Source organism: Oncorhynchus keta, chromosome 25, assembly GCF_023373465.1.
Source record: "Oncorhynchus keta strain PuntledgeMale-10-30-2019 chromosome 25, Oket_V2, whole genome shotgun sequence".
NCBI classification, from domain to species: Eukaryota; Metazoa; Chordata; class Actinopteri; order Salmoniformes; family Salmonidae; genus Oncorhynchus; species Oncorhynchus keta.
In genome coordinates, this window is record NC_068445.1 from 15,375,858 (window position 1) to 15,402,968 (window position 27,111).

Here is a 27,111-nt window from a genome sequence, read left to right on the forward strand (position 1 = left end):
CAGTTTGTGCAACTCTAACTGTCTCAAGCATTAGCACTGATAACTGAGGGCATGAGATTAACCCTGTTTTAAGTATCAAGGTGAAACACTGTTGTTCTGTTTCACACTATCTATGGTTCATGGTCCATAGATGGCTGATGGTGGAATCTACACCTGCAAGGTGTCCAATGTGGCTGGACAGGTGGACAGGACCTTCCGCTTGACTGTCCATGGTGAGACTTGCCTCCCATGTTCCCTCCAATTAGATATGTTTCTTACATGTGGTAATACTGGCATATCAGATGTCACAGTATAATGAATCTCATTCTCTCTATGATGTTCCTCTCCTCAGTTCCCCCTGTCCTGGATGGGCCTCTTCATGAGTCTCTCACTCAAAACCTGGGCTCCCATGTCACCTTGTTGTGTGAAGCTACAGGGGTCCCAGTACCTAGCATCACCTGGCTGAAGGATGGCACCCCTATTGGTAAGAGGGTGAAGTTTCATAAATGAACTGTGAAAATTCAGTTTTGACAAGATCACATTTTGATACTTGTATTAATGCTATTGAATGAATGAGACCTCCAGCTACTGGTTTAGGCTGACCTCGGTGTGTTTTCTTCCTGCCCAGAGAGCAGTCTGCAGTGGCAGTGGTCGGTACGAGGCAACAGACTGGAGCTGGGTCCTCTCACCCTCTCTCACGCTGGGACCTACACCTGTGTGGCCAAGAACAGGGAGGGACAGACTCAGAAGGATTACACTCTCACAGTGCAAGGTAGGCTACAGGCTATCCACTACACAATCTCCAACCTTTGAAAATTAGATTAAACCCAAGAGAATCACATTTTGTAAGAGAATCACAACCTTCTGCATGGCCTCTGTTCCACTTTGAGTCAGTGCTGTGAGTCATATTGCTGACCTTTTGTTTCAGTGTCGCCCACGATCCTGGACTCTGGCCACTCGTCTGAACTGAGTGCCCCAGTGGGCGATGATCTGACTCTGGAGTGCAGAGTGACAGGGACACCTGCACCCCACCTCAGCTGGCTGAAGAACGGCGCCACTCTGGAAGATTCAGACCCCCAAAAAATAGAGTGAGTCCGTGTTGCTTACAGTGCAGACTCCAGCCTAGGTCTGTGTACCAGTGTTGTGCTCTTAGTAATCACTGATACATTTGTCTCCTGAATTACAGCATAGCCCCTGATGGGAGCACTCTAACCCTGCTAAGGCTCAGGCCTGAGGACTCTGGGATGTACACCTGTCTGGCTGTCAGCCCTGCTGGTCAGGAGAACAAGATCTACACCCTCTTTGTACTGGGTCTGTTGTCTTGTATATATATACCTGTTGATCAAAAATATGTCCTAAGTTAATTGGTACTGATCTTCCCAGAAGTTTTTTAGATTCTAGGTAACAATGATTTTGTAATGCCCCTCAGTACCTCCCTCTATCTCGGGCGAGACTAGCGCCCCCAGAGAGGTGCAGACCACCCAGGACAGTGTGGTGACACTGGAGTGCCAGGCAGCGGGAAACCCTCCACCTCAGATCAGCTGGCTGAGAAATGGACGCCCCCTGCTTCTGTCTTCCCGTACCCGCCTTCTCTCAGCAGGCGCTGTACTTAGGTAAGATTCTACACATGTCAAATGTCAAGTTTAGTTCCTCTCTCATAAAAATGCCTTAATGAAGGATAATGTTTTAGAAAGTGTGTTGGAGCTGTGTATATGCCCTGTGTGTGTGTAGGATTTCCCCAGTGCAGCTGGCAGACTCTGGGATCTATACATGTGTGGCACGCAGTCGCGCTGGCCTCGCCGAGCTCAACTTTGACGTACAGGTTCAAGGTACTAACTCTGCATCTCCTGTTGATGCGCACACTACTGATCTGAAGGAGCTGTATCTGTGTGTACTGATATCTGTGTTAGAGGTCGACCGATTATGATTTTTCAACACCAATACGATACCGATTATTGGAGGAACAAAAAAGCCGATACCGATTAATCAGACATTTTTTTTTCTTGATTTGTAATAATGACAATTACAACAATACTGAATGAACACTTATTTTAACTCAATATAATACATCAATAAAAGCAATTTAGCCTCAAATAAATAATTAAACGTTCAATTTGGTTTAAATAATGCAAAAACAAAGTGTTGGAGAAGAAAGTAAAAGTGCAATATGTGCTATGTAAGAAAGTTAAGGTTTCAGTTCCTTGCTCAGAACATGAGAACATATGAAAGCTGGTGGTTCCTTTTAACATGACTCTTCAATATTCCCAGGTAAGAATTTTTAGGTTGTAGTTATTATAGGAATTATAGGACTATTTCTCTCTATATCATTTGTATTTCATATACCTTTGACTATTGGATGTTCTTATAGGCACTTTAGTATTGCGAGTGTAACAGTATAGCTTCCGTCCCTCTCCTTGCCCCTACCTGGGCTCGAACCAGGAACACGACAACAGCCATCCTCGAAGCATCATTTCCCATCACTCCACAAAAGCCGCGGCCCTTGCAGAACAAGGGGAACAACGACTCCAAGTCTCAGAGCGAGTGACGTTTGAAACACTATTAGCGCGCACTCCGCAAACTAGCTAGCCATTTCACATCCGTTACACCAGCCTAAACTCTGGAGTTGATAGGCTTGAAGTCATAAACAGCTCAATGCTTGAAGCACAGCGAAGAGCTGCTGGCAAACGCACAAAAGTGCTGTTTGAATGAATGCTTATGAGCCTGCTGCTGCCTACCATCGCTCAGTCAGACTGCTCTGTCAAATATCAAATCATAGACTTAATTATAACATAATAACACACAGAAATACGAGCCTTTGGTGATTAATATGGTCGAATCCGGAAACTATACATTTATTATTTCAGTGAAATACGGAACCGTTCCGTATTTTATCTAACGGATGGCATCCCTAAGTCTAAATATTGCTGTTACATTGTACAACCTTCAATGTTATGTCATAATTATGTACAATTCTGGCAAATTAAGTACAGTCTTTGTTAGGAATAAATGGATTTCACACAGTTCGCAACGAGCCAGGCGGCCCAAACTGCTGCATATACCCTGACTGCTTGCTCGGAATGCAAGAGAAGTGACACAATTTCCCTAATTGTAAGAAATTCATGTTAGCAGGAAATATTAACTTAATATCCAGGTTTAAAAATATATACTTGTGTATTGATTTTAAAGAAAGGCATTGATGTTAGGCTGTGATTCGATGAGAAACTAAAAGGCACCGTATCGATTATATGCAAAGCAGGACACGCTAGATAAACTAGTAATTTCAATAACCGTGTGTAGTTAACTAGTGATTATGTTAAGATTGATTGTTTTTTATATGATAAGTTTAATAATAGCTAGCAACTTACCTTGGCTTCTTGCTGCCCTCGCATAACAGGTAGTCTCTCCTCGTGGAGTGCAATGTCAGGCAGGCGGTTAGAGCATTGGACTAGTAACCAGAAGGTTGCAAAAACGAATCCCCGAGCTGACAAGGTAAAAATGTGTTGTTCTGCCCCTGAACAAGGCAGTTTACCCACCATTCCTAGGCCGTCATTGAAAATAAGAATGTGTTCGTAACTGACTTGCCGAGTTAAATAAAGGTGTAAAAAAAAAAAGTCAAATCGGTGTCCAAAAATACCGATTTCCGATTGTTATGAAAACTTGAAATCGGCCCTAATTAATCGGCCATTCCGATTAATCGGTGTTAGTATAATTTAATTATGCCAATGTGCTTTCATCAATTGAAAGCCCTACATCTATTTTATGAGAATTTGTAAGATTTCTTGTTTGCATAAAATAGATGCAGACCAGTCTTTAAATACTAGGTAATAGAATTTATTCTCGGAGCGCGCTACCACTTAAACACATGCGTGAGTTTATATACAGATCAGGACGTCATTTCACAGCCTTAACCGAATCCCCTCCTCTCGACTGGGACAAAGTAAGGTGATAAGTTCATTCTAACTTACTAACACACTCCCAGATAACTTTTGACCCCTCAACATTATCGATCACCACTGAACTGACAGTTTTAATTAACAGAAACCCTAGGAATGCACTCACTGCCTTATCTAAAAACCCCAGAGCTAAGTTTCAGTTAGGTCAACCATAGGCTAACGACCTTATGTGTTTACACAGTCCACAACCCATTTGTTCCTGCCCAGTTGGAATGGTGTTCTTTCACATTTTATTACTCCTTGTCCTGTCACACAATTTCTTCTTATGAACTCATATTGTTAATCAGATATAATATAACAGAGTATAAGTTTACTTACAGTTCCATTTAAAATGATTTGTTCAGTCATATTAATCATAATTTCCTAACATCGGTCAACCTCTAATCTGTGTATGTCTCTGTGTCAGTGCCTCCAGGTGTGGAGCCTGTAGAGTCAGTCACAGTGGTGCGGGGGTCCTTGGTGACACTGACCTGTGAGGCGCGGGGTGTCCCTCCTCCCTCCCTGACCTGGCTGAAGGACGGCCAGCCCCTGTCCCTGCACCGTAACCTGCTGTTGGACGGCCAGGAGACACGGCTGCAGCTGCCTGATGTGGGGCTCTCTGACAGAGGCCTCTACAGCTGTGTTGCCAGCAACCAGGCTGGCAGCAGCACCAAGAGCTTCAACCTCACTGTGTTGGGTGAGCAGACAGAACAAACATTCTCCATTCACCCAAACATAACCTACAAACAGATACAAAGTTAAAACTCCACTGAAGCAATAGGAAAGGGATGTCATGTTAGTATTTATTTTGTGTTTTAACAATGGCGTCGTTTTGTTTGATACAGTTCCTCCAAAGATTTCCATCTCCAGTTCTCCAGAAGAGTTGATGGTAGCTGTGAACACTGCTCTGGAGCTGGAGTGTACTGCCGAGGGCATCCCTCCTCCTACCCTCAGCTGGCTCAAGGATGGGCACCCCTTACAGGGAGATAGTGAGATAGTGCAGGAGGATGGACACTTTCTTAGGATTACCCAAGTGCAGGTGAGTCACAAACCCAATGACACAGCATTTAGTTGCCATTCAGACCTTATTGCTGAATTATGATAAACACCAGATAATAACCAGTGATATCTTGGTTGTTAGGTAGAGGATGCAGGTCTTTATACCTGTCTGGCTACCAGCCCAGCGGGCGAGGATGGAAAGAACCACTGGGTCCGGGTTCAAGGTCACACATGCGTTTACTAGCCATACTTGTTGGTCCTGCCAAAAGATGATAAGGTACTTCTGATTCTGATTATCAACGGTTGTGTCTCCCTGTTCCAGTTCCGCCAACTCTTCTTGGCTTTGATGATGTCAGATTGTTGTCAGTCCCAGCCAAAGGACACCTGACTATGGAGTGCCAGGCTGACCTTGACCCTGCACCTGATATAGAATGGTACAAGGACGACGTGAGACTACAGGTCAGACTGGACGTCAGGGTGGTAGGAATCACAATACATGGTGTTATATCATCTTATTGATTCTGTCTCTCTCTCTGTCTCCCTATCTCTCCCTTTCTCTCCTGGTTCCAGCTGGGGGGTCGCATCCAGAGGCTTGCCGGGGGTCAGTACCTGGAGATCCAGAATGTTAGGCCTCAGGACAGTGGCCAGTACAGCTGTGTGGTCACCAACATGGCCGGAAGCACCAGCCTTTTCTTCACTGTGGAGATCCTCTGTGAGTTGATGAGATGATGAGTTAAACAGGATTGGGATCATGCATTCAGTGAATTTAATTTACATTTGTCATGACTTCCGCCGAGGTCGGTCACACTCGTTGTACGGGCGACGTTCGGGGACCAACTTTCCTTTTCTATTGGTTTTGTCATTATTTTCTACACACCTGGTTTTCATTATCCAATTACTCGTTCATTTATTTAACTCTCTGTTTTCCCCATGTTTGTAGTGCGTGATTATTTCTATGTTCAGTTCGGTTTATGATGGCTGGTTTTTCGACAGGTGCTGTGTTCACCCGTGCATTATATTTACCGTTGGTATTTTGGTCAAGTGTATTTGTTTACCTTGTGCCTTTATTTTTTGAGTAAAGTACATTGCTCTCCTGCGCCTGACTTCATGCACCAGCTACACTCACCTTCTGACAACATTGAACAAAAATATATACGCAACATACAACAATTCAAGGATTTTACTGAGTTACAGTTCATAGGGAAATCAGTCAATTTAGAACAATTCATTAGGCCCTAATCTATGGATTTCACATGACTGGGGACAGATACTTAAAAAAATGTTTAGGGGCATGTATCAGAAAACCAGTCTGTATCTGGTGTGATCACTATTTGCCTCATGCAGTGTGACATATCTCCAGGATGTTGATTGTGGCCTGTGGAATGTTGTCCCACTTCATTTCAATGGCTGTGTGAAGTTGCTGGATATTGGCGGGAACTGGAACACACTGTTTTACATGTCGATCCAGAGCATCCCAAAAATGCTCAATGGGTGACATGTTTGGTGAGTTTGCAGGCTATGGAAGGAACTGGGACATTTTCAGCTTTCATAAATTGTGTACAGATCCTTGCGACATGGGACCATGCTGTAACATGAGGGGATGGTGTCGGATGAATGGCACAACAATGGGCCTCAGGACCTCTTCACGGTATCTCTGCGCATTTAAATTGCCATCGATAAAATGCAAATGTGTTCATTGTTCGTAGCTTATGCCTGCCCATACCATAACCCCACCAGCACCATGGGGCACTCTGTTCACAACGTTGACATCAGCAAACCTTACACGTGGTCTGTGGTTGTGAGGCCGGATGGACATACGGCTTATGGTAGAGTAATGAAAATGAAATTCTCTGTCAGCATGCCAATTGCACGCTCTCTCAAACCTTGACACATCTGTGGCATTGTGTTGTGTGACAAAAGTGCACCTTTTAGAATGGCCTTTTATTGTCCCCAGCACAAGGTGCACCTGTGTAATGATCATGCTGTTTAATCATCTTCTTGATATGCCACACCTGTCAGGTGGATGGATTATCTTGGCAATGAAGAAATGCTCACTAACAGGGATGTAAACAAATTTCTGTACAAAATTTGAGAGAAATAAGCTTTTTTTTGTGCATATAGAACATTTCTGGGATCTTTTATTTCAGCTCATATTATATTATATTTTTGTTCAGTATAATTAATATATATAGATATGTGTGTATACAGTGTATGCAATCTCCGTAGACAAACATTGGCAGTAGAATGGTCTTACTGAAGAGCTCAGTGACTTTTAAAGTGGCACCATCATAGGATGCCACTTTTCAACCAATCAGTTTCCAATTCCAACTATTTTTTGCCCTGCTAGAGCTGCCCCAATCAACTGTAAGTGCTGTTACTGTGAAGTAAAAATGTCTTGGAGCAACAATGATTCAACCGCGACGTGGTAGGCCACACAAGCTCACTCTTGGCATTCTCTCAACCAGCTTCGCCTGGAATGCTTTTCCAACAGTCTTGAAGGAGTTCCCACATATGTTGAGCACTTGTTGGCTGCTTTTCTTTCACTCTGCGGTCCAAATCATCCCAAACCATCTCAATTGTGGAGGCCAGGTCATCTGATGCAGCTCTCCATCACTCTCTTTTTTGGTCAAATAGCCCTTACACAGCATGGAGGTGTGTTGGGTCAATGTCCTCTCGAAAAACAAATGATAGTCCCACTAAGCGCAAACCAAATGGGTTGGGATGGCGTATCGCTGCAGAATGCTGTGGTTGCCTTGCTGGTTAAGTGTGCCTTGAATTCTAAATAAATCACAGACAGTGTTGCCAGCAAAGCACCCTCACACTGTCACACCTCCTCCTCCATGCTTCAGGGTGGGAACCACACATGCAGAGATACTCCGTCACAAAGACATGCCGTTTGGAACCAAAAATCTCAAATTTGGACTCATCCGATTAAACCTTAATCCATTTGAACGTGTGTTTTCTTTTCTTTTTTCCCTCAGTGCCACCAGTCATCAGAGAGAGCAGCTCTGAGGTCACTGCACATATCAGGCAGGATGCAGTCCTGCCCTGTGAAGTAGAGGGGGAAACCTCACCTAGGGTCATGTGGAGGAAAAATGGCATCCCTATAGATCCTGACAATAACAAGTAAGGGCTTACTTAACTTAGGCTATAGAGGTTGTCGGGATACTGTCTTTATACAGATGGGTAGATAGGCCAGTTCGCTGATTGATTGCGTGTGTCCCAGGTACACCATGCTGTCTGAAGGCTCTCTGCGTGTAAAGGCTGTTCAGCTAAGTGACTCTGGCCGCTACTACTGCACCGTGTCCAATCAGGCCGGATCAGATCATAGTGGGATGGACTTACGTGTGTTAGGTAAATACAACTCAGAGAATTACAGAATCACACCATAACACGGTACATTTACGTTTTTACATGAACATTTAGACATTATCCAGAGTGATTTTCAGCCACTGCATTACAGTCAGCGCCTTACAGTCAAATGTGTTTGTATGCCATACATATCTGTATATCATTCCTTATGACTCCATGTTGTGTCCCTGTAGTGGGTCCCTCGATCAGCCCTGGTCCTTTCAATGTGACGGTGACCACAGGGGTGAGAGCCGTACTGAGCTGTGAGACTACAGGTATACCAGCCCCTAAAGTCACCTGGAAGAGGAACGGCACTCCACTAGACCCCAACCAGCAGCCTGGCACATACATGTAAATTAAGCAGAATGATCTCTCCTGTGTGAATTATAACACAATGGACATAAATCCAAATGGATTCATTCTGAAGTATTGCCTTTGACTTTTTAAAACTTTTTTTTAAGGTTACTCTCCTCTGGATCTCTGACAATTTCCTCTCCATCCAATCAGGATGAGGGATACTTTGAATGCACAGCAGCCAATGAGGTTGGAGAGGAGCGCCAGGTCATTGAGGTCATCCTACAAGGTATTGTTGCTTTGAGGTCCTACTCAGACGTTTGTAGACTGCCCTTTCATCTCACATACAGCAGAACAGACTGAGATTTCTCCTCTCTGTCCCTCAGTCGCTCCAACCATTGAAGATGACATTACAACAGTCACTGCTATCAAAATGGCCCCTGTGGTGCTGCCATGCCATGCACAGGGCATCCCAGAGCCCACTGTCAGCTGGACCAAGAGTGGAGCCAAGCTGGGATCCCGGGGAGGAAGTTACCGGGTCCTGCCCACAGGTAGGTACACTTGCTGCTCAGAGGGTAACATGGTGCCTGTTGCCATCAGGGATCCTGTCATGTTAGTACTTTGGTGTTCATTGTTGTGTTACTGTACTGTTTGGATCCAGGAGTTCTGGAGATCACAGCTACTACCCCCAGTCATGCAGGGAGGTACACCTGCTCTGCCCGGAACCCTGCAGGAGTGACCCACAAACACATCACTCTCACAGTGCAAGGTGGGTCCTCAGGTGGATTGTTGTTAAGGTTATAAAGTAATTGTTCATGTTTTTGCCCTGTAACTCTCTTATGTCTTCATTTTACAGTTGAATACTCTGTGTGTAATAAACCATGTTAATGGGTTTGCCCTCTCCCACTCAGAGCCCCCTGAGATCAGGCCTATGACAGAGGAAGTACAAGTAGTGTTGCATCATGGGACGGTTCTGCCTTGCGAGGTGCAGGGTTTCCCCCGACCCTCCATCACCTGGCAACGAGAGGGTGTTCCCATAACAGCTGGTGAGAGTGCCCTCTTTGGACACTTGATCAGAAATCAAGCCATTATATAACACAATAGTCATTTATAGTCTGCTGTTTCTCAATTGGGATGTCTTTGTTCCATGGCTCTTCAGGTCACAAACTGGCTCTCCTTTCAAACGGAGCTCTGAAGTTCTCTCGAGTCACTCTGGGTGATGCGGGCACCTACCAGTGTCTGGCACAGAACGAAGCTGGCACAGCAATAGGAAGGACACGTCTAGTACTGCAAGGTAACACACTACATTTCTACAGAGCACAGACATGTTGTTCAAACAGCATGGAGGCACTTGTTGATACTTAGATGAATGTGTGGGCCTCAATAGTGAAAGGTACTATGTGTCTTTGTGTTGCTCCAGTTCCCCCAGTGCTGAGAGTTCCTCGTGAGGAGTACGCAGCAGTCCTGGGCCAGCCAGTGAGCCTGGAGTGTTTGGCAGACGGACAGCCCCAGCCGGAGGTGTCCTGGCAAAGGGAGCGCAGGCCCCTCACAGAGGGGGCACACATACAGCTCTTTGCCAATGGCACCCTGAGGATCGCAGCCACACAACGCAGTGATGCTGGACTGTACACCTGCTCAGCCAAAAACCTCGCTGGCAGGGCCAGCCATGACATGAGGCTTGCCATAATGAGTGAGTGTGATATGAGGTCAATATGACATTTAGGTTTAACCTGACATTAGGAATAACAGTGTCTCATGGTACAGAGTTACTGCTCTGCCAGTAATAAATTGACTCGGTCTTTCTTCTAGTCCTGCCCATGATTCCTGTTGGTCAGCCGGAGTTGTCCGTCATCCAGGGCTTCCAGGCCTTGTTACCCTGTGCGGCTCAGGGTTCACCAGAGCCCAGGGTGTCATGGAAGAAGGATGGTAACATCGTTCCCAGCCTGTCTGGCAAATTCACTGTGCTGCGGTCAGGAGAGCTGATCATTGAGAGGGCAGAGGTCAGAGACACATTTCTGTTTTACATTGCATTATAATGAAGGTGGTTCAGGTGAAGGTCCTGATCAACGTTTTCACCCTTGTAGCCAGATGATGGTGGTGTGTTCACCTGTGTGGCCACCAACACAGCAGGCACTGTGAGACAGGACACCCGCCTGTCCGTCAACATGAGACCCGCCTTCAAGGAGTTACCTACTGACGTGACCATGAACAAAGGTCAAAGTCTCAGCTTGTCTTGCCACGCCCAGGGCATCCCTACCCCTGTCATCTCCTGGACCGCTAACAACAGCCCCTATCCAGGTACACCAATACCCCATGTTCTCTTATGATCGATATGATGTAGTCATAGGTACTGTATATAGTAATAGTAATAATCATATTGATTACTCCAAACATGTCTCTCTCTCGCTCAGTTTCCAGTGTGGACGAGGCAGGCAGAAGCTCCTTGGTAATAGAGAATGTGACCTTGAGGGATGCAGGAACCTATGTGTGCCTAGCAGAGAACAGTGTGGGCACCATCAGAGCACTCTCATTTGTCCGCATCAGAGGTGAGTACTTTCAACACCTCATGACCTTAAGACTGTTTCTGTTTGTATTAGTATTGTTTTATATTCCTTGGTAGGGGCACACTGTTCGGAATGGATGTGTTATGGTCATGTCTCCTTAGAACCACCGGTGTTGAAGGGAGAGGCCCACACCTCTCAGACTGTGGCCCAGAGTGGCACTGCCATGCTGGACTGTCCTGTCCATGGAGACCCCAGTCCGGTCCTCCGCTGGGTCCATGACGGCAGACCCCTTCTCCGCTCCCTTCGCCTGCAATCCCTCCATAATGGCTCCTTGGCCATCTACAGCATCACGGTAAACACAACCCTGGACCTGTCCCACCTGTCCAATTAGTCTCCCTCAGAAATCTATTTATCCAAGTGTTAGTTTAATTTGAGAGTTCATATCTTGAGAGTAAAAAATAGCTATAAAAACAAAAAGAGAGTAGGCTTACACAAGAAATGAGAGGGAGAAGATGGACCACTGACTGCAGTCAATCTGCACTCCATTTGCAGTCCTGAGTCATGGAACATTGTGTGACCTAACATCAGCGTGCCAGTCAGATTTTAGTGAGCTCATTCTAAAAAGCCAACAGTATTATCTAGAGAGGGAGAGGGAGAGAGAGGTAGCTCAGAAATGGATGTTCCCAGGCTCTCTCACTGTTTCGTTCTGTGTCTATAATTATGTTAACTATTTTAACTCTGTAATTGATGCTGTAATTGTACACCCTGCAGCTTAAACTTTCTCAAAGACAAATGGTTTCCCTTCCTACAGAGTGCTCTAATGTGATACTTCCTCTCTCTGGTGTCATAATGACACTTATTGCAAACAAGCTAATGGAAAAACCTTAAATTCCCTTTAAGAAAATGTCAGCTTTTAAATGCCTCAATAAGGGATGAAAGTTCCATTAAATATCTGAAATAACATAAAAATCATAAAATCACTCCGTGGAATGTAAGGCAAATATGTTTAATTAGAAATGTCACTAAATGACATTATGTAATTTGGAAGAGTGAAAGGATGAGGGTCCTGAACAGCATATCAATCCTCATATTTCAGAAGAACAATGATAACGTGCTTGTGTTAAAAGTGTTTATGCCCTAACATGTATGTCTGTCCCCATCTGTGTCAGAGAGAAGATGCAGGGGAGTACCAGTGTGTGGCTGAGAGTGAGGCTGGGGTCGCTGAGAGGACGATTTCTCTCAAAGTACAGAGTGAGTGATGTGGAGCATGAACACAGTCACACAACCTCCATTTACAAATGCTGGCCTTCATTCAAACAATCCGGAATCAACATACACCTAAGCGGCCCAGGGTACCAAGCTCCCCTTCAGAGTCTGGAGTTTAGGTCACCTGCAGAAAAAAAGGCTGATATGGAGGATGTAATTCTGGGAGAAGTGGAGTAAAGTCCCCCTAATTAGCCATCCAGACTGAATGGTGGAACATGAATGATTGAAATAATCTATATTTGAGTCGCCTATAATATCTCGTGCAGAGAAGGACATTCTGTATATGTAACCATAACCTCTGTCGCTAACATGGCTTTTCAAGAGGATGAGAAATCTGCAGATAATAACATTTTAATGCCAACTCTTGATATATGTCCCAAACAAAAGCCGCCTTCGAGACAGAAACTCAGTATCCTCAACTCAGGTATTAAAAAACAATGTACCATGAAACATTTTCAAAACGTTAATCAGGCTTAAATCCTCTTCTGTTTACCATCTATATAAATGATCTCTCACTTGCTTGCCCACAAGTTAACAGTTGCAGATGTATGCAGACAGTACAGTTATGTATGTACACTCAAAAACTAGAAAACTAGTTGTTAACAAGTTAACTGACACTACGGTAGATGTTTCTAAGTGGATTACAAATTGTTGCCTGCATTTAAATAATCGACAAGACTGTTTGTATGTACTTCTCTAAGAAATCCATTGATTCTTCCCAACGAGCTGTTCTTGTTAATGGGGAGAATCTGAAAGTTGGGTCTAACTTCAGGTATCTCGGCATCATTTTGGACTCCAACTTGACTTTTAAGAAACATGTGAAGAAGATGGATAACGCAGTCAAGTTTGGATTGTCCAACTTTAGATTTATAAGACCTTCCCTTCCTCTGGAGGCCACCAAACTATATATGCCCTGATCTTCTCACATCTGAGTTGTTGCCTCACATGCTGGTCATAAGCAGGGGCTACTATTCTGAAACCAATTGAATCACTCTACAAACAAACACTTAAGATTTTTGATGACAAACCAAACAGTTACCACCATTGTCATATAATTTACAAACATCATTTATTTAGTCTGGATAGCTTTAAGCAGTATGTAGATGCAAGCCTTGTCTTTAAGATCCTGCATGTTCTTGTCCCTCCACCCCTATGCCGGCATACAGTGCTCAAGGAAAGCACCTCCAGAGTAACAAGGGCAGTAAGAGGGGATTGTGTCCCTTTTCGACACAGTAAAATCGGTCAATCAGTCTTCTCTGTTAGAGCTACAATATACTGGAATGCAATGCCCATGGACTTGAGGAGCTGCACTGATTATTGTATTTTAATTTTTTATTGAAAACATGGCTCAAATCTATCCAAACCTGTTCAGAGTTATCTGTGGTTCTTCATATGAAAGACGACAGTTGATGTTGTTGTTGTTGTTAGAGTTATATATTATTGGATGTAATGTATTTGTATATTGTATTGTTTTAGTCAGTATTTGTATAGTGGCTGTGCAAAGGCCTTTACCGTTACACAGGCCCAAATTAGCTTTTGGCTAACCCCAGCACATTTACATGGATGTTGCATTATTGTAATATTCATGTTGATTAATGTTGATTGTCCCCTATAAATAAATTAATAAAATAAATCTAATATTCCTACAATTCGATCCTCTCGATCCATTATATCAAAGGAATAAGAAAACACACAATAGTAATTATGGATTGTTTATTTAATTCTCTATATGGATGATCTCCGTCTCCCTCCCTACTCGCCCTCTCCTGCCACAGTCAATGGAGGTTATTCTAACTGGGAGGATTGGGGCCCATGCAGCACCACCTGTGGTCGAGGGAATCAGGAGCGAATCAGGTTATGCAACAATCCAGAGCTGGCCAATGGGGGGAAATCATGTGACGCTCCCAGTAGGGACTCCAGGAGATGTCAGATTGGACTCTGTCCAGGTACGGGTGTTTGAACTGTTCTCCTGTCACTCCAAACGGACGCAGCTTCATTTAACAATTAAATCATGTGTGTACATAGAAGGTATAGTACTACAGCTACTCTTAAATCATGTATAACTTAATACTTATGTATCTGTCTGTCTCTGTTGACTGAAGGGGAGGCCCCTCGTAAGGCCAGGGGGAGTCTGATTGGGGTGGTGAATGATAGGGAGTTTGGGGTGTCGTTCCTGGAGGCTAACATCACAGATAACCCAGAAGAGGGCACCAGCACCCTGCAGGCCCACCTGGACAACATCCCTCCTAGTGTGGGTGAGTATGGGAGTGTGAGAGATGTCTTACAGTAACCAGTAGGAGCCTCTCAGAAGCAGATCTAAATGCAATAATCAAGCACTTGCTGTAAAGTTATTTCCCATAATCAAGCACATAGATCACTCAGCCACTGATCATTGCTGTATCCTGACCTATCACACTTTGCTCAGAGGTATTTCCATAGAGGCTGTGGTCTAACTACTGATGTTTTGCAGGTCCATTGCTACGGGTGTTGGTGTCTGTGTTTGCTCCCATCTACTGGACCACAGTGCTGCAGACTGGAGCAGCCAAGAACGGCTACTCCCTGACCCAGGGCCTGTTCAGACAGGAGTCACAGCTGGAGTTTGACACAGGTCAGCACTGAAGAACAGATACAATAACATCCTGTAAATTAACCTGAACTAAGGTTTACTCTACTGTAAATGTAGTCCTATAACAGTGGTTGTCTCTCGTAAGCAGAATTGTCCCTTTAAATCTGTACATTATAAGAGAACCAGCAGAGGGCATAGTTCTCCATGACTGTAGTTTTTAAAAATTATTACTAGGATCTGGTTTCAATGACAGACTCCTTTGGCAACTTCAATAAGAACCCACAAAAATATGGGGTGGGTCCTCTTCAGACAGACAACTCTCCCAAGTGACTGTTTTATAATGTATCCCAGATGTATTTGAATGTTGTGTTTGTGTTTGTAACCAGGAGAGATCCTTCAGTTGACCCATGTAGCCAGAGGTCTGGACTCAGAGGGGGCTCTCCTAATAGACATTGTCATCAACGGCTTTGTCCCTCTGACATTATCAACCTCCCATCTCAATCTGCAGGTGTGTATTGATTAACACGGTCATCCTAAGGCCAGCTGAAGTCCCTGACTGTGACAAACCATAAAAGTCTTAATTAAATCTCAATATAATCTCTAATATGATGACTGCTTTGTGTCATGCAGGAGTTTGATGAGTCATACGTGCAAACGGGACCAGGGCAGCTGTACTCATGGTCGTCCCAGGCCCACCAGAGAGCAGACGGTCCCATGGTGCTGCGCTGTAACCACTCCATCATCTACGAGGGCCGAGAGGAGCGTCAGGGGCCACTGCTGCAGCTCGTCAAGGTGTCCCAGATGGATGGCATCTACAGCATGTTCACTCTCAGTCTGGACTTCCAGATCACAGCCTCCCTACTCCTACCTGGTCAGTGGAAATATAAGACAGATTACCACAAGGCAGGCTAACACAATACAGATTACCACAAGGCAGGCTAACACAATACAGATTACCACAAGGCAGGCTAACACAATACAGACTTACACAATACAGATTTACACAATACAGACTAACAGACAGTCAGTCAAACACTTGAATTTTAACTGATGTACTGTAGCAAACACATTCATTTTTAAGATGTAATTTTCATTGTTTAAAATTGTGATACAGTAGCATCATCTGCTCATGGATTGAATGTGCTCCTTTGTCTTTAGATGGGGATGGAAAAACATGCCCGGAAGGTTTTGTCCTGGATACAGCCTCTTACTGTACAGGTATGTTTTGTATACCTTTTCCTTCTTCAATTTCTTTGTTGGATCGACCAATGTTATTTTGTAGTTTGCAATTCAATTAACTCATTAATGCATATGACCTTTATAAACTGTATCTGAATGCTTAGATGAGGATGAATGTGCTGCCGAGTCGCCTTGCTCACATTCCTGCAACAATGTGATGGGTGGCTTCTCCTGTGCCTGTCCCTCTGGCTTCACCATCTCCCCAGAAACCAACACATGTCAAGGTCAGCCACAGGAAACACTAACTGAATCCTGCATACTTTATCTCACCGTTATACAGTATCTTCTAAATAGATTACGTTACAGTAAGTGATCGGTCTGTAAAGGGATCTGGTATCATGGTGATTTGTATGCTATATTTAGAAGGTAATCTATTTTGAAATTTGTATAAAAAAAAGAATGTTGGGGGATAAAATGTAAACAGAATCAGTTCGCTAGCACACACACTATTTGGTTCCAGGGTGATATTATCACTGTGAAAGTATACATCCTACTGCTGTATTGCAGACAGTGTTCTTGTGTTTGACCTCACATGTGGTATCTCTCTACAGATATTGATGAATGTGCCCAGGGCTCCCACATGTGCCACTACAACCAGCAGTGTGTGAACATGGTTGGCACATACCGCTGCCAGGCTAAATGTGTCCCAGGCTTCAAGCCCAGCGCCATGGGATCCAGCTGTGAAGGCAAGTCTATTCACAACAAATACACTTTTTTTGGGAGGGGGGATTGTTTTTCAGTCATGCACTGAATAGAATACATTCTAGTCTCCATCTTATAATAAGGTCCTGACAATAAGGCATATTAGTAACAGAGTTTGACCTGTGGTGTGAGTTTCAGATGTGGATGAGTGCCAGGAGTCGTCTCTCTCCCCTTGTCAGCAGCAGTGTCTGAACACCCTGGGCTCCTTCCGCTGTGTCTGCAACCCTGGCTACCAGCTGTCTGGCCAGCGCTGTCTGGGTCAGTGGACCCTGTGACTCACTGATGATATTATCAACAGAATCAAATCTTTCATACCAGTATCATACAAGTTAAATTGTGGAATCTCTAACCCTTTGCGTTTGTTTGTATACAGACATCAACGAGTGCAGCAGGCATGTGTGCCCAGGTCACCAGCAGTGCCGCAACACAGAGGGAGGCTACCAGTGTTTCGACAGCTGCCCAGCTGGCATGAGAATGGGAGAGAATGGAGCCTGCGTCGGTATGATGCCATTTATACTTCACCCATCTTTTACTTTGAATGTTGTTGCACGCAGGTTTGTGGTGTGAGAATGCTGATCCTATCATTATAGTATGCCCTGTGTTTACCAACATTGTGATTCACAGATGTGGACGAATGCCAGGATGGAAGCCACTTGTGCCGGTACAGCCAGATGTGTCAGAACACCATTGGGGGGTACGGCTGTGTCTGCCCCAGAGGTTATCAGTCCCAGGGGGTGGGCCGTCCATGCCTGGGTAAGACACTTCATTTTGGCATAGACATGTATTACTACACTAAACAATATGCTACTGTCCAATAAAATCTTGTTCTAAGTAGTGTCTGAGTCTTGTTTTGCCTTTCAGACATTGATGAGTGCCTACAGATGCCAAACCCCTGTGCCCACCAGTGCCGTAACATGCCAGGCAGCTTCCGGTGCCTCTGCCCACCAGGCACTGTGTTAATGGGGGATGGGCGCTCTTGTGCTGGTCTAGAGAGAGGACAGGTCTTCTCCAACGGTAGCCGTGTCAGGGCAAGACTGCGCCCACAGCTGGTGTCATCGCTGGGTAGGCCCATTCCCTCTCGGCATCATGGGGTGTCTCGCATCACCAGACAGAGCTGCCCCATAGGCTATACCAACAGAGATGGCACATGTGTCGGTGAGTCGTCTCTTCCCCCTCCCCCGAAGTAGTTGGATTCCCGTTCAGTCATATATTTGGCATCTGTGTTTGTGGACAAGATGATGAAAAAGCTTTGCAGCTTCTAATTTGATTTGAATGTCTGTAAGCAAAGGCCACAAGCAAGGGAGTTGAGTGTTGTACGTCTTGCTCACCTCATTGTGTCATCGGTCTTTGTACAGATCTGGATGAGTGCTTGCTGAGGAACCCATGCCAACATGAGTGCCGGAACACAATAGGGGGTTTCCAGTGCCTCTGTCCTACAGGCTACCAGCTGTTACCCAACGGCAGGAGTTGCACAGGTATGGAGAAAACGAACAATACACATGAACACTACATAAACCACCCACCACGACTAGGTTTACATTGCCAAGAACACATACAGATACGGAGTTTCCTTTCTGATGCTTGCAGACATTGATGAGTGTGCAGTACAAGGCATCCAGTGTGGACACAACCAGATGTGCTTCAACACTCGTGGAGGATATCAGTGTTTGGACACGCCCTGCCCTGCATCCTATCAGAAAGGAGGAAGCCCAGGGTATGGAGCTTCAATAAAACACCACTGTGTGTTTGCAATATGTGGTTAGACAGATCGTTTCCTGAGTATTTTTGTAATCAAATCAAATTGTATTAGTCATATGCACCTAATACAAAAGGTGTAGACCTTACAGTGAAATGCTTACTTACCAGCCCCTAACCAACAATGCAGTACAAATAAGAATAAGAAATAAAAGTAACAGGTAATTAAATAGCAGCAGTAAAATAACAATAGCGAGAATATACACAGGGGAGGGTACCGGTACATTGACAGAGTCAATGTGCGGGGACACCGGTTACTCGAGGTAATATGTACATGTAGGTAGAGTTATTTAAGTGACTATGCATAAATGATAACAACAGCAGCAGTGTAAAAGGGGGGAGGGCGGGCAATGCAAATAATCCATTTGATTAGATGTTCAAGAGTCTTGGGGGTAGAAGCTGTTTAAAAGCCTCTTGGACCTAGACTTGGCGCTCCAGTACCGCTTGCCGTGCGGTAGCAGAGAGAACAGTCTATGACTAGGGTGGCTGGAGTCTTTGACAATTTTTAGGGCCTTCCTATGACACCACCTGGTATAGAAGTCCTGGATTGCAAGAAGCTTGGCCCCAGTGTAGTGCCTTGCGGCACTGTAGTGCCTTGCGGTTGGAGGGCGAGCAGTTTCCATACCAAGTAGTGATGGTGCAGCTGCAGAACCTTTTGAGGATCTGAGGACCCATGCCAAATTTTTTCATTCTTTCTCCGGTGCGCGACCAAGCCCTCACTAACCTGGACGACGCTAGGCCAATTGTGCGTCGCCCCACGGACCTCCCGGTCGCAGCCGGTTACGACAGAGCCTGGGCGCGAACCCAGGGACTCTGATGGCACAGCTGGCGCTGCAGTACACCGCCCTTAACCACTGCGCCACCCGGGAGGCTGTCTTGATCATGTTGAGGGAGAGCTTGTTGTCCTGGCACCACACGGCCAGGTCTCTGACCTCCTCCCTATAGGATGTTTCGTCGTTGTCGGTGATCAGGCCTACCACTGTGTCATCGGCAAACTTAATGATGGTGTTGGAGTAATGCCTGGCCGTGCAGTCATGAATTAACAGGGAGTACAGGAGGAGACTGAGCATGCAACTCTGAGGGGCCCCTGTGTTGAGGATCAACATGGCGGATGTGTTGTTACTGACCCTCACCACCTGGCGGCGGTCTGTCAGGAAGTCCAGGATCCAGTTGCAGAGGGAGGTGTTTAGTCCCAGGGTCCGTAGCTTATTGATGAGCTTTGAGGCCACTGTGGTGTTGAATGATGAGCTATAGCCAATGAATAGCATTCTCACATAGGTGTTTATTTTGTCCAGGTGAGAATGGGCAGTGTGGAGTGCAATAGAGATTGCATCATCTGTGGATCTGTTAGGGAGTTATGCAAATTGAAGTGGGTCTAGGGCTTCTGGGATGATAGAGTTGATGTGATCCATGACCAGCCTTTCAAAGCACTTCATGGTTACAGATGTGAGTGCTATGGGTCGGTAGTCATATAGACTGGTTACCTTAGTGTTCTTGGGCACAGGGACTATAGGTGGTCTACTTGAAACATGTAGGTATTACAGACTCGGACAAGGAGAGGTTAAAAATGTCAGTGAAGACACCTGCCAGTTGGTCAGCGCATGCTCGCAGTACACGTCCTGGTAATCTGTCTGGCCCTGCGGCCTTGTGAATGGTGACCTGTTTAAAGGTATTTTCTCACATCGGCTGCGGAGTGTTGATCACACAGTCTTCCAGAACAGCTGGTAATCACATGCATGTTTCAGTTAAATGCCTCGAAGCGAGCATAGAAGTAGTTTAGCTTGTCGGGTAGGCTTGTGTTACTGGGCAGCTCTCAGCTGTACTTCCCTTTGTAGTCTGTAATGGTTTGCAAGCCCTGCCACATCCAATGAGCGTCAGAGCCGGTGTAATACGATTCGATCTTAGTCCTGTATTGATGCTTTGCCTGTTTGATGGTTCGTCGGAGGGCATAGCGAGATTTCTTCTAAGCTTCCGGGTTAGAGTACCGCTCCTTGAAAGCGGTAACTCTAGCCTTTAGCTCAGTACGGATATTGCCTGTTATCCATGTTTTCTGGTTGGGGTATGTACCCCAACCAGAAGCCATGGTGGGGATGACATCATCGATACCCTTATTGATGAAGCCAATGACTGATGTGGTGTACTCCTCAATGCCATCGGACGTGTCCCAGGAACATATTCCAGTCTGTCCTAGCAAAACAGTCCTGTAGCTTAGCATCTGCTGCATCTGACCCCTTTTTTTATTGATCAAGTCACTGGTGCTTCCTGCTTTAATGTTTGCTTGTAAGCAGGAATTATGGTCAGATTTGCCAAATGGAGGGCGAGGGAGAGCTGTGTATGTGTCTGTGTGTGGACTAAAGGTGGTCATCTTGTACTTACCTTAGTTACCTTATCACACCACCATAAAGTCATTGTTTGTAGTAAGTCACGATCATTGGTCCCTCTAAACAATCACATGGTTGTCTTGTACATTAGATACTGACCTTTGGAGCCTGACGGTATCAGTACCTCTGAAAGTGTAACAGTTGACTCTTCTCTCTCCATGGCAGGACGTGCTACAGACCCTGCTCTCGGGACTGTGGATCTGGGGGTTCCCCTCTGCTACTGCAGTACAAGCTGTTGACCCTCCCCCTAGGCATCCCAGCCAATCACAACGTGGTGCGCCTGTCTGCCTTCTCGGAGGGGGGGGCGTTGCAGGAGATAACATCCTTCACCATTCTAGAGCAGGGCAATGAGGGGGGTCCAGGGGTGGGGGCAGGGGGCCAGATGTTTGGCATCAGGGACGAGGCAGGCAGGGGCATCATCTTCACCATGCGGCCCCTGCAGAGGTCAGGCCTGGTGCGTCTCGGGGTGCAGGCCACCACCCTCTCCACACAGGGCCGCATCACATACCAGAGCATCTTCATCATCTACATCTCCATCTCTAGATACCCCTACTGAGATGAGCCCCCCCAGCTGGAGGCTGGAACTGACTGTGTGTGCCCCTGAGAGGCCACTGACCCCTCCTTCACCAACCTCTGTAGAATCAGGCCCACAGCCTGGAGGCCTGTGAGACAGAGCGTGCTAACCAAGCCAAGAAAGCACTAATAATGAGACAAGGTAAACAGTATTAACACTAAGGATTTCATGGATATTTGGACCCTCTGGTACAATAAGTAAACTGGATTGAAATGGATCTTAAACTGTGGGGACACAATTTTGCCAAAATCTGTTCTTGTAAAGAAATTGACCTTTTATAAGATTTGTTGGATTCATTACAATGAACACTCCAAAGATGGTCCTGTAGCATTAGAATGGCGTGTAGTTATTTATATTGTGATAATGCTACAGGTGTGGCAATATTCTTTTATCCCAAGTGTTTTTCTATCATTTTTGAAGTCATTGTTGTCACTTGAACCAGCCATATGGTGCTATTCTGAAGGTACTTGACAGCTTTGTTGAATCAGTAAGGCAAATGGTGTTTGCATTGCAAGAACAAATTTATAAGAAAAGATAAAAGTACAAGACCGTTTGAAATTGTTTGCACTTATCGGAATCTGTTTTGAATGGAGTTGGCCTCAGGTAGTAGGGCCACAATATGGACATCAATGTCCCTTTCTGCTTAAACCGTTTTAGTCATTAGACTGTAGTATTCTGATTTAGCCATCCATCTTTCTTGATGTGTTTCAAAGGTGCAGGGTTAGAAACTATGGGGGGGTAGGAAGTAGCAAAGACATTGTGCTGAACTAGAACTGTTCATTTGTAAACCAAAAGAATACTCAATTAGTATTATACATGAAACACACCCCAAAATCAAAGAGAATTTGAAAGTGGAGAACCACATTCAGTGGGTGTTTGCAGGGGCGGACTGTGACAAGCAATCAGACCTGGCATTTCTAACACACTGGCCAATCTCTAAAGCCCTCATACCGGCCCCCAGTATTAGCCAGATAAGTCATTTTGCACACACAAAAAAACAAGTTAGACCAGCCCAATGGGCTAAAAATGGACCAGCCCATCTGGCATTTACCTGAAATGACAATGGCCAGTTCACCCATGTCACTAAGTTCACATCCACCACAAACACTCCTCTATGAGATGAAGGGAGCATAAATTTCCTGTTATACATGCAGCTATGTGATACATTCACCATAACACTGTTATTCCATTGCTCACCCTCTTAGACCATGAATGTATTTTGCAAAAAGGAACATTCATAACTTATATACAGCGATTAAGATATTCTTAACCCCGATTTCAAAGTTTTGAACTGTTGTAAATGTAGCCGACAAAAAAACGTGTTGCTCAGAGTGGAAAAGTGGAATCTGTTCCAGATGAATGCACATATAACGACGATACAACCTGATGCAGAGTGTCTTGAACATTTCCTCTCTGTGTGGCCCACAAGTTATATAAATATCTCACTGTGGTATGGAATTACAAACATGACAAGAGGAACTGATGATGCACTACCCAATTTAGAAATTGCACCTTGTGCATTCTACTATGTCAACTTTCAAGAGTAAGTTTAAAGCCAGGCAGAGTTACTAACAAAAAAAAGAAAACGTTTGGTTGTCGGTTCTGTTCCCTGAACTGGTTCCAAGTCCTGTCTTTAACCTTACAAACTATTTCATGAAATATGTTACCTAATCATTTTGTAGCCATTAGTTCGTTGGCAAATTTTATAGAAATTATGCAATTGGTGATTTTGGACCATTGCTGATGGCCTCGACAACCCTCAGCAGCCAGTAACCAATACAGTACATATTTCAGTAGGCCCTATACTACAATAAACAATTTTGTCCCTGAAACCTAAGAATTGAATACTTCACTAGCTACAGTACCAGTCAAAAGTTTGGACATACCTACTAATTCAAGGGTTTTTCTTTATTTCTACTATTTTCTACATTGTAGAATAATAATGAAGAAATGAAATCTATGAAATAACCCACATGGAATCATGTAGTAACCAAAAAAGTGTTAATCAAATCAAAATATATTTGAGATTTTAGATACTTCAAAGTACCCACCCTTTGCCTTGATGACAGCTTTGCACACTCTTGGCATTCTCTCAAGCAGCTTCTTGAGGAATGCTTTTCCAACAGTCTTAGCACTTGTTGGCTGCTTTTCTTTCACTCTGCGATCCAACTCATCCCAAACCATCTCAATTGGGTTGAGCTCGGGTGATTGTGGAGGCCAGTTCATCTGATGCAGCACTCCATCACTCTCCTTCTTGGTAAAATAGCACTTACATAGCCTGGAGGTGAATTGGGTCATTGTCCTGTTGAAAAACAAATGATAGTGGGACTAAGTGAATTCTAAAATTCAAGGCACAAAAGTCACTAGACAGTGTCACCAGCAAAGCACCCGCACACCATCACACCTCCTCCTCCATTCTTCATGGTGGATCCACACATGTGGAGATCATCTGTTTACCTACTCTGCGTCTCACAAAGACAAGGCGGTTGGAACCAAAAATCTCAAATTTGGACTTATCAGACCAAAGGACGGATTTCCACCCGTCTAATGTTTCTAGGCCCAACCAAGTCTCTTCTTATTATTGATGTCCTTTAGTAGTGGTTTCTTTGCAGCAATTCGACCACGAAGGCCTGATTCACGCAGTCTCCCCTGAACAATTGTGTCTGTTACTTCAACTCTGTGAAGCATTTATTTGGGCTGCAGTTATATCTAATGAACTTATCCTCGGCAGCAGAAGTAACGATGGTTCTTCCTTTCCTGTGGCTGTCCTCATGAGGGCCAGTTTCATCATTACACTTGATGTTTTCTGTATTCCTCCCGTAGCTTGTCACAAGACAACTGATTGGCTCAAATGGATTTATAGGGAAAGAAATTCCACAAATGAACTGTTAATTGAAATGCATTCCAGGTGACTACCTCATAAAGCTGGTTGGAGAACTTTAACCTCTTACCTCCACCTGACACGCAGGCGTCCCATCTAGACATCTGGAAATGCAAATGCGCTACGCTAAATGCTAATAGCACTCGTTAAAACTCAAACGTTCATTTAAACACAAATGCTTTTCGGCGAAAGCATGAGAAGCTATTATCTGATAGCATGCAACACCCCTAAAGACCCGCAAGGGACGTAAACAAAATAATTAGCATAGTCGGCGCTACACAAAATGCAGAAATAAAATATAAAACATTCATTACCTTTAACGATCTTCTTTGTTGGCACTCCTAGATGTCCCATAAACATCACTATTGGGTCTTTTTTTCCGATTAAATCGGTCCATATATAGCCTAGATATCGATCTATGAAGACTGTGTGATCAAGGAAAAAAACAGCGTTTTATAACGCAACGTCATTTTTTAAATAAAAAAAAAATCGACGATAAACTTTCACAAAACACTTCGAAATACTTTTGTAATGCAACTTTAGGTAAAAAAGTTAATAATCGATCAAATTGATCACGGGGCGATGTATATTCTATAGCTCTACGTCTTGAAATAATGTCCGGGTAAATCTCAACCAAAATATCCTGTTGGAGACCGGAAGAAATGGGCTGTCTCTTGTTCGTTTGACCAAGAAACAAATCCTAGGCAAATGACAAGACTGTTGCCATCGAGTGGAAGCTGTAGGTATTGCAACCTCGGCTCCAGGTAATGTGATTTCTATTCAACAATACATTCAAGTGGCGCATTGATATATTTTCCAGTTTTCAGTGATCAGATTTTCCTGCGCTTTTCGATGAAACGCACGTTCTGTTATAGTCACAGCCGTGATTTAACCAGTTTTAGAAACGTCTGAGTTTTCTATCCACACATACTAATCATATGCATATACTATATTCCTGGCATGAGTAGCAGGGCGCTGAAATGTTGTGCGATTTTTAACAGAATGTTCAAAAAAAGTAGGGGGCAGGATCAACAGGTTAAAGAATCTCAAATAAAAAATATATATTTCATTTGTTTAACACCTTTTTGTTTACTACATGATACCATGTGTTATTTCATAGTTTTGATGTCTTCACTATTATCTTACAATTAGAAAATAATAATAATAATTCAACCTTGAATGAGTAGGTGTGTCCAAACTTTCGACTGGTACTGTTTGTAAGTTGATGCCCTCATCATTTGTAATGTTATGATGGAATGCAGTGTATATATGACAGGATTTAAGACGGATTTTATATTTAACAATATGGCATAATATTAGCATTATAATCACTATAAACCAGCAAACGATCCCTTTAGGAATATTATAGATAAATTGTTTGGCACATTTTAGAAAAATATGGCTAATATTTTACAAAGATTATATATTTTGGAAACCGGGCTAAATTGGTTTTGTTATCTGCATAATTTTAATAAATGTTTTTTTTTTGTATTATCATTAGACATATTCCACCTATTACAGTTTTGTTCTGATTGCATAGGCACTATCTTTGAAACTATAGGCTATTTTTGCAAAACTCTACACACTAACCACAAAACCTTACACCAAACCAGCAAAACATTGTACATCTCTTACAAAAGCAAACAATTCTTACAAAACTCTTCAAACTCTTAAGAAAAAATGTTGTTGCGTCAATACAGTACACACAAACCATCAATTGAATAAGCACACTAAGCACCAATTACCCACTGATTGTATAAATGAAAAACACTTGTGACTTTTTCTTTTTCTGTGTGCAGGGCATAGCAGTTTGCAATAACGTTTTGTCATACATGTAGTAAACACACATACACACAGGTATCCAAATGTGTAAAGTATGGATGTGCATTCCGTACATAACACACTATCAATACAAATAAGGGGAAAAATTTTTTTTTTCCTCAAACAACAAAAGTGTAGCAGAAGAAAACAAAAACATTTGTACTAGAAAAAGTGTTTCATTTTTTGGGGGGGCTATATCTCAACTTCTATGTGGGTCTGGCCATAAGATCACATGCGATGTTGTCTTGACCTAGGCAGCGTGGAAAGTATCGCCTGGAGTGCCTTATCCAGGCCTGGCATGACCCCTCATCGATGTCTCCACAAGCCTCCTCCATTACCTGTAGAAGGGGTATGCGCTGTTGGGGATGGCGATGATACACCTTCCAACGCCATGCAGAGAAGATTCAAGAACGGAGAGTATGGTGGGAGATTGAGTGCAATGAAAAGTGGGTGACCAGTCAACCAATTGCAGACCACAGCAGCCCGGTGGAAACTAACATTGTCCCAGATGATAACGTACCTGGCTGCTGTGGCCCCTGGTCATTAGGGATTAGTCTGTTGTGGAGGGTGTCCAGAAATGTGATAATCTGTGCAGTGTTGAATGGGGCTAGGATTGCATGATGGTGAAGGACGGCGTTTTGACTAATAGCCTTTGTTATGTTGCCACCACATTGTCACGGGACGTTGATAATGGCACGGTGTCCGATGATATTCCTGCCGCGGCTCCTTGTTTTTGCTAGGTTGAAACCTGCCTCATCCACAAATATTAGCTCATGATGCACGGCATCTGCTTCTAGCTCCATGACTCTCTGAAAGAGACAAGACAAAACTATGTAGCACGGTATGAAAAGACAAGGATCAGTCAAT

General features: G+C 44.1%; 1 protein-coding gene across 1 annotated transcript in view; it reads left to right on the plus strand.

The window, feature by feature from the left end:
* Window positions 1-25,923, plus strand: part of LOC118357851 (hemicentin-1-like) — a 78,820-nt gene extending 52,897 nt beyond the window's left edge. Inside the window, exons 41-81 of the mRNA XM_035735166.2 lie at window positions 131-212; window positions 332-463; window positions 608-751; window positions 908-1,067; window positions 1,166-1,290; window positions 1,409-1,592; window positions 1,711-1,808; window positions 4,339-4,608; window positions 4,757-4,950; window positions 5,053-5,134; window positions 5,233-5,369; window positions 5,481-5,622; window positions 7,892-8,036; window positions 8,137-8,264; window positions 8,456-8,612; window positions 8,723-8,844; window positions 8,942-9,106; window positions 9,217-9,324; window positions 9,467-9,601; window positions 9,715-9,849; window positions 9,976-10,245; window positions 10,365-10,555; window positions 10,640-10,853; window positions 10,967-11,101; window positions 11,221-11,411; window positions 12,229-12,310; window positions 14,101-14,271; window positions 14,428-14,580; window positions 14,796-14,933; window positions 15,278-15,399; window positions 15,522-15,762; window positions 16,050-16,109; window positions 16,235-16,354; window positions 16,682-16,816; window positions 16,971-17,090; window positions 17,206-17,331; window positions 17,457-17,585; window positions 17,694-17,987; window positions 18,188-18,307; window positions 18,420-18,546; window positions 21,134-25,923. Of these exons, the coding sequence (XP_035591059.1) occupies window positions 131-212; window positions 332-463; window positions 608-751; window positions 908-1,067; window positions 1,166-1,290; window positions 1,409-1,592; window positions 1,711-1,808; window positions 4,339-4,608; window positions 4,757-4,950; window positions 5,053-5,134; window positions 5,233-5,369; window positions 5,481-5,622; window positions 7,892-8,036; window positions 8,137-8,264; window positions 8,456-8,612; window positions 8,723-8,844; window positions 8,942-9,106; window positions 9,217-9,324; window positions 9,467-9,601; window positions 9,715-9,849; window positions 9,976-10,245; window positions 10,365-10,555; window positions 10,640-10,853; window positions 10,967-11,101; window positions 11,221-11,411; window positions 12,229-12,310; window positions 14,101-14,271; window positions 14,428-14,580; window positions 14,796-14,933; window positions 15,278-15,399; window positions 15,522-15,762; window positions 16,050-16,109; window positions 16,235-16,354; window positions 16,682-16,816; window positions 16,971-17,090; window positions 17,206-17,331; window positions 17,457-17,585; window positions 17,694-17,987; window positions 18,188-18,307; window positions 18,420-18,546; window positions 21,134-21,524 (6,375 nt within the window). The 3' untranslated portion in view covers window positions 21,525-25,923. The remainder of the gene's footprint in view (window positions 1-130; window positions 213-331; window positions 464-607; window positions 752-907; window positions 1,068-1,165; window positions 1,291-1,408; window positions 1,593-1,710; window positions 1,809-4,338; window positions 4,609-4,756; window positions 4,951-5,052; window positions 5,135-5,232; window positions 5,370-5,480; window positions 5,623-7,891; window positions 8,037-8,136; window positions 8,265-8,455; window positions 8,613-8,722; window positions 8,845-8,941; window positions 9,107-9,216; window positions 9,325-9,466; window positions 9,602-9,714; window positions 9,850-9,975; window positions 10,246-10,364; window positions 10,556-10,639; window positions 10,854-10,966; window positions 11,102-11,220; window positions 11,412-12,228; window positions 12,311-14,100; window positions 14,272-14,427; window positions 14,581-14,795; window positions 14,934-15,277; window positions 15,400-15,521; window positions 15,763-16,049; window positions 16,110-16,234; window positions 16,355-16,681; window positions 16,817-16,970; window positions 17,091-17,205; window positions 17,332-17,456; window positions 17,586-17,693; window positions 17,988-18,187; window positions 18,308-18,419; window positions 18,547-21,133) is intronic.
* Window positions 25,924-27,111: the final 1,188 nt, after the last annotated feature.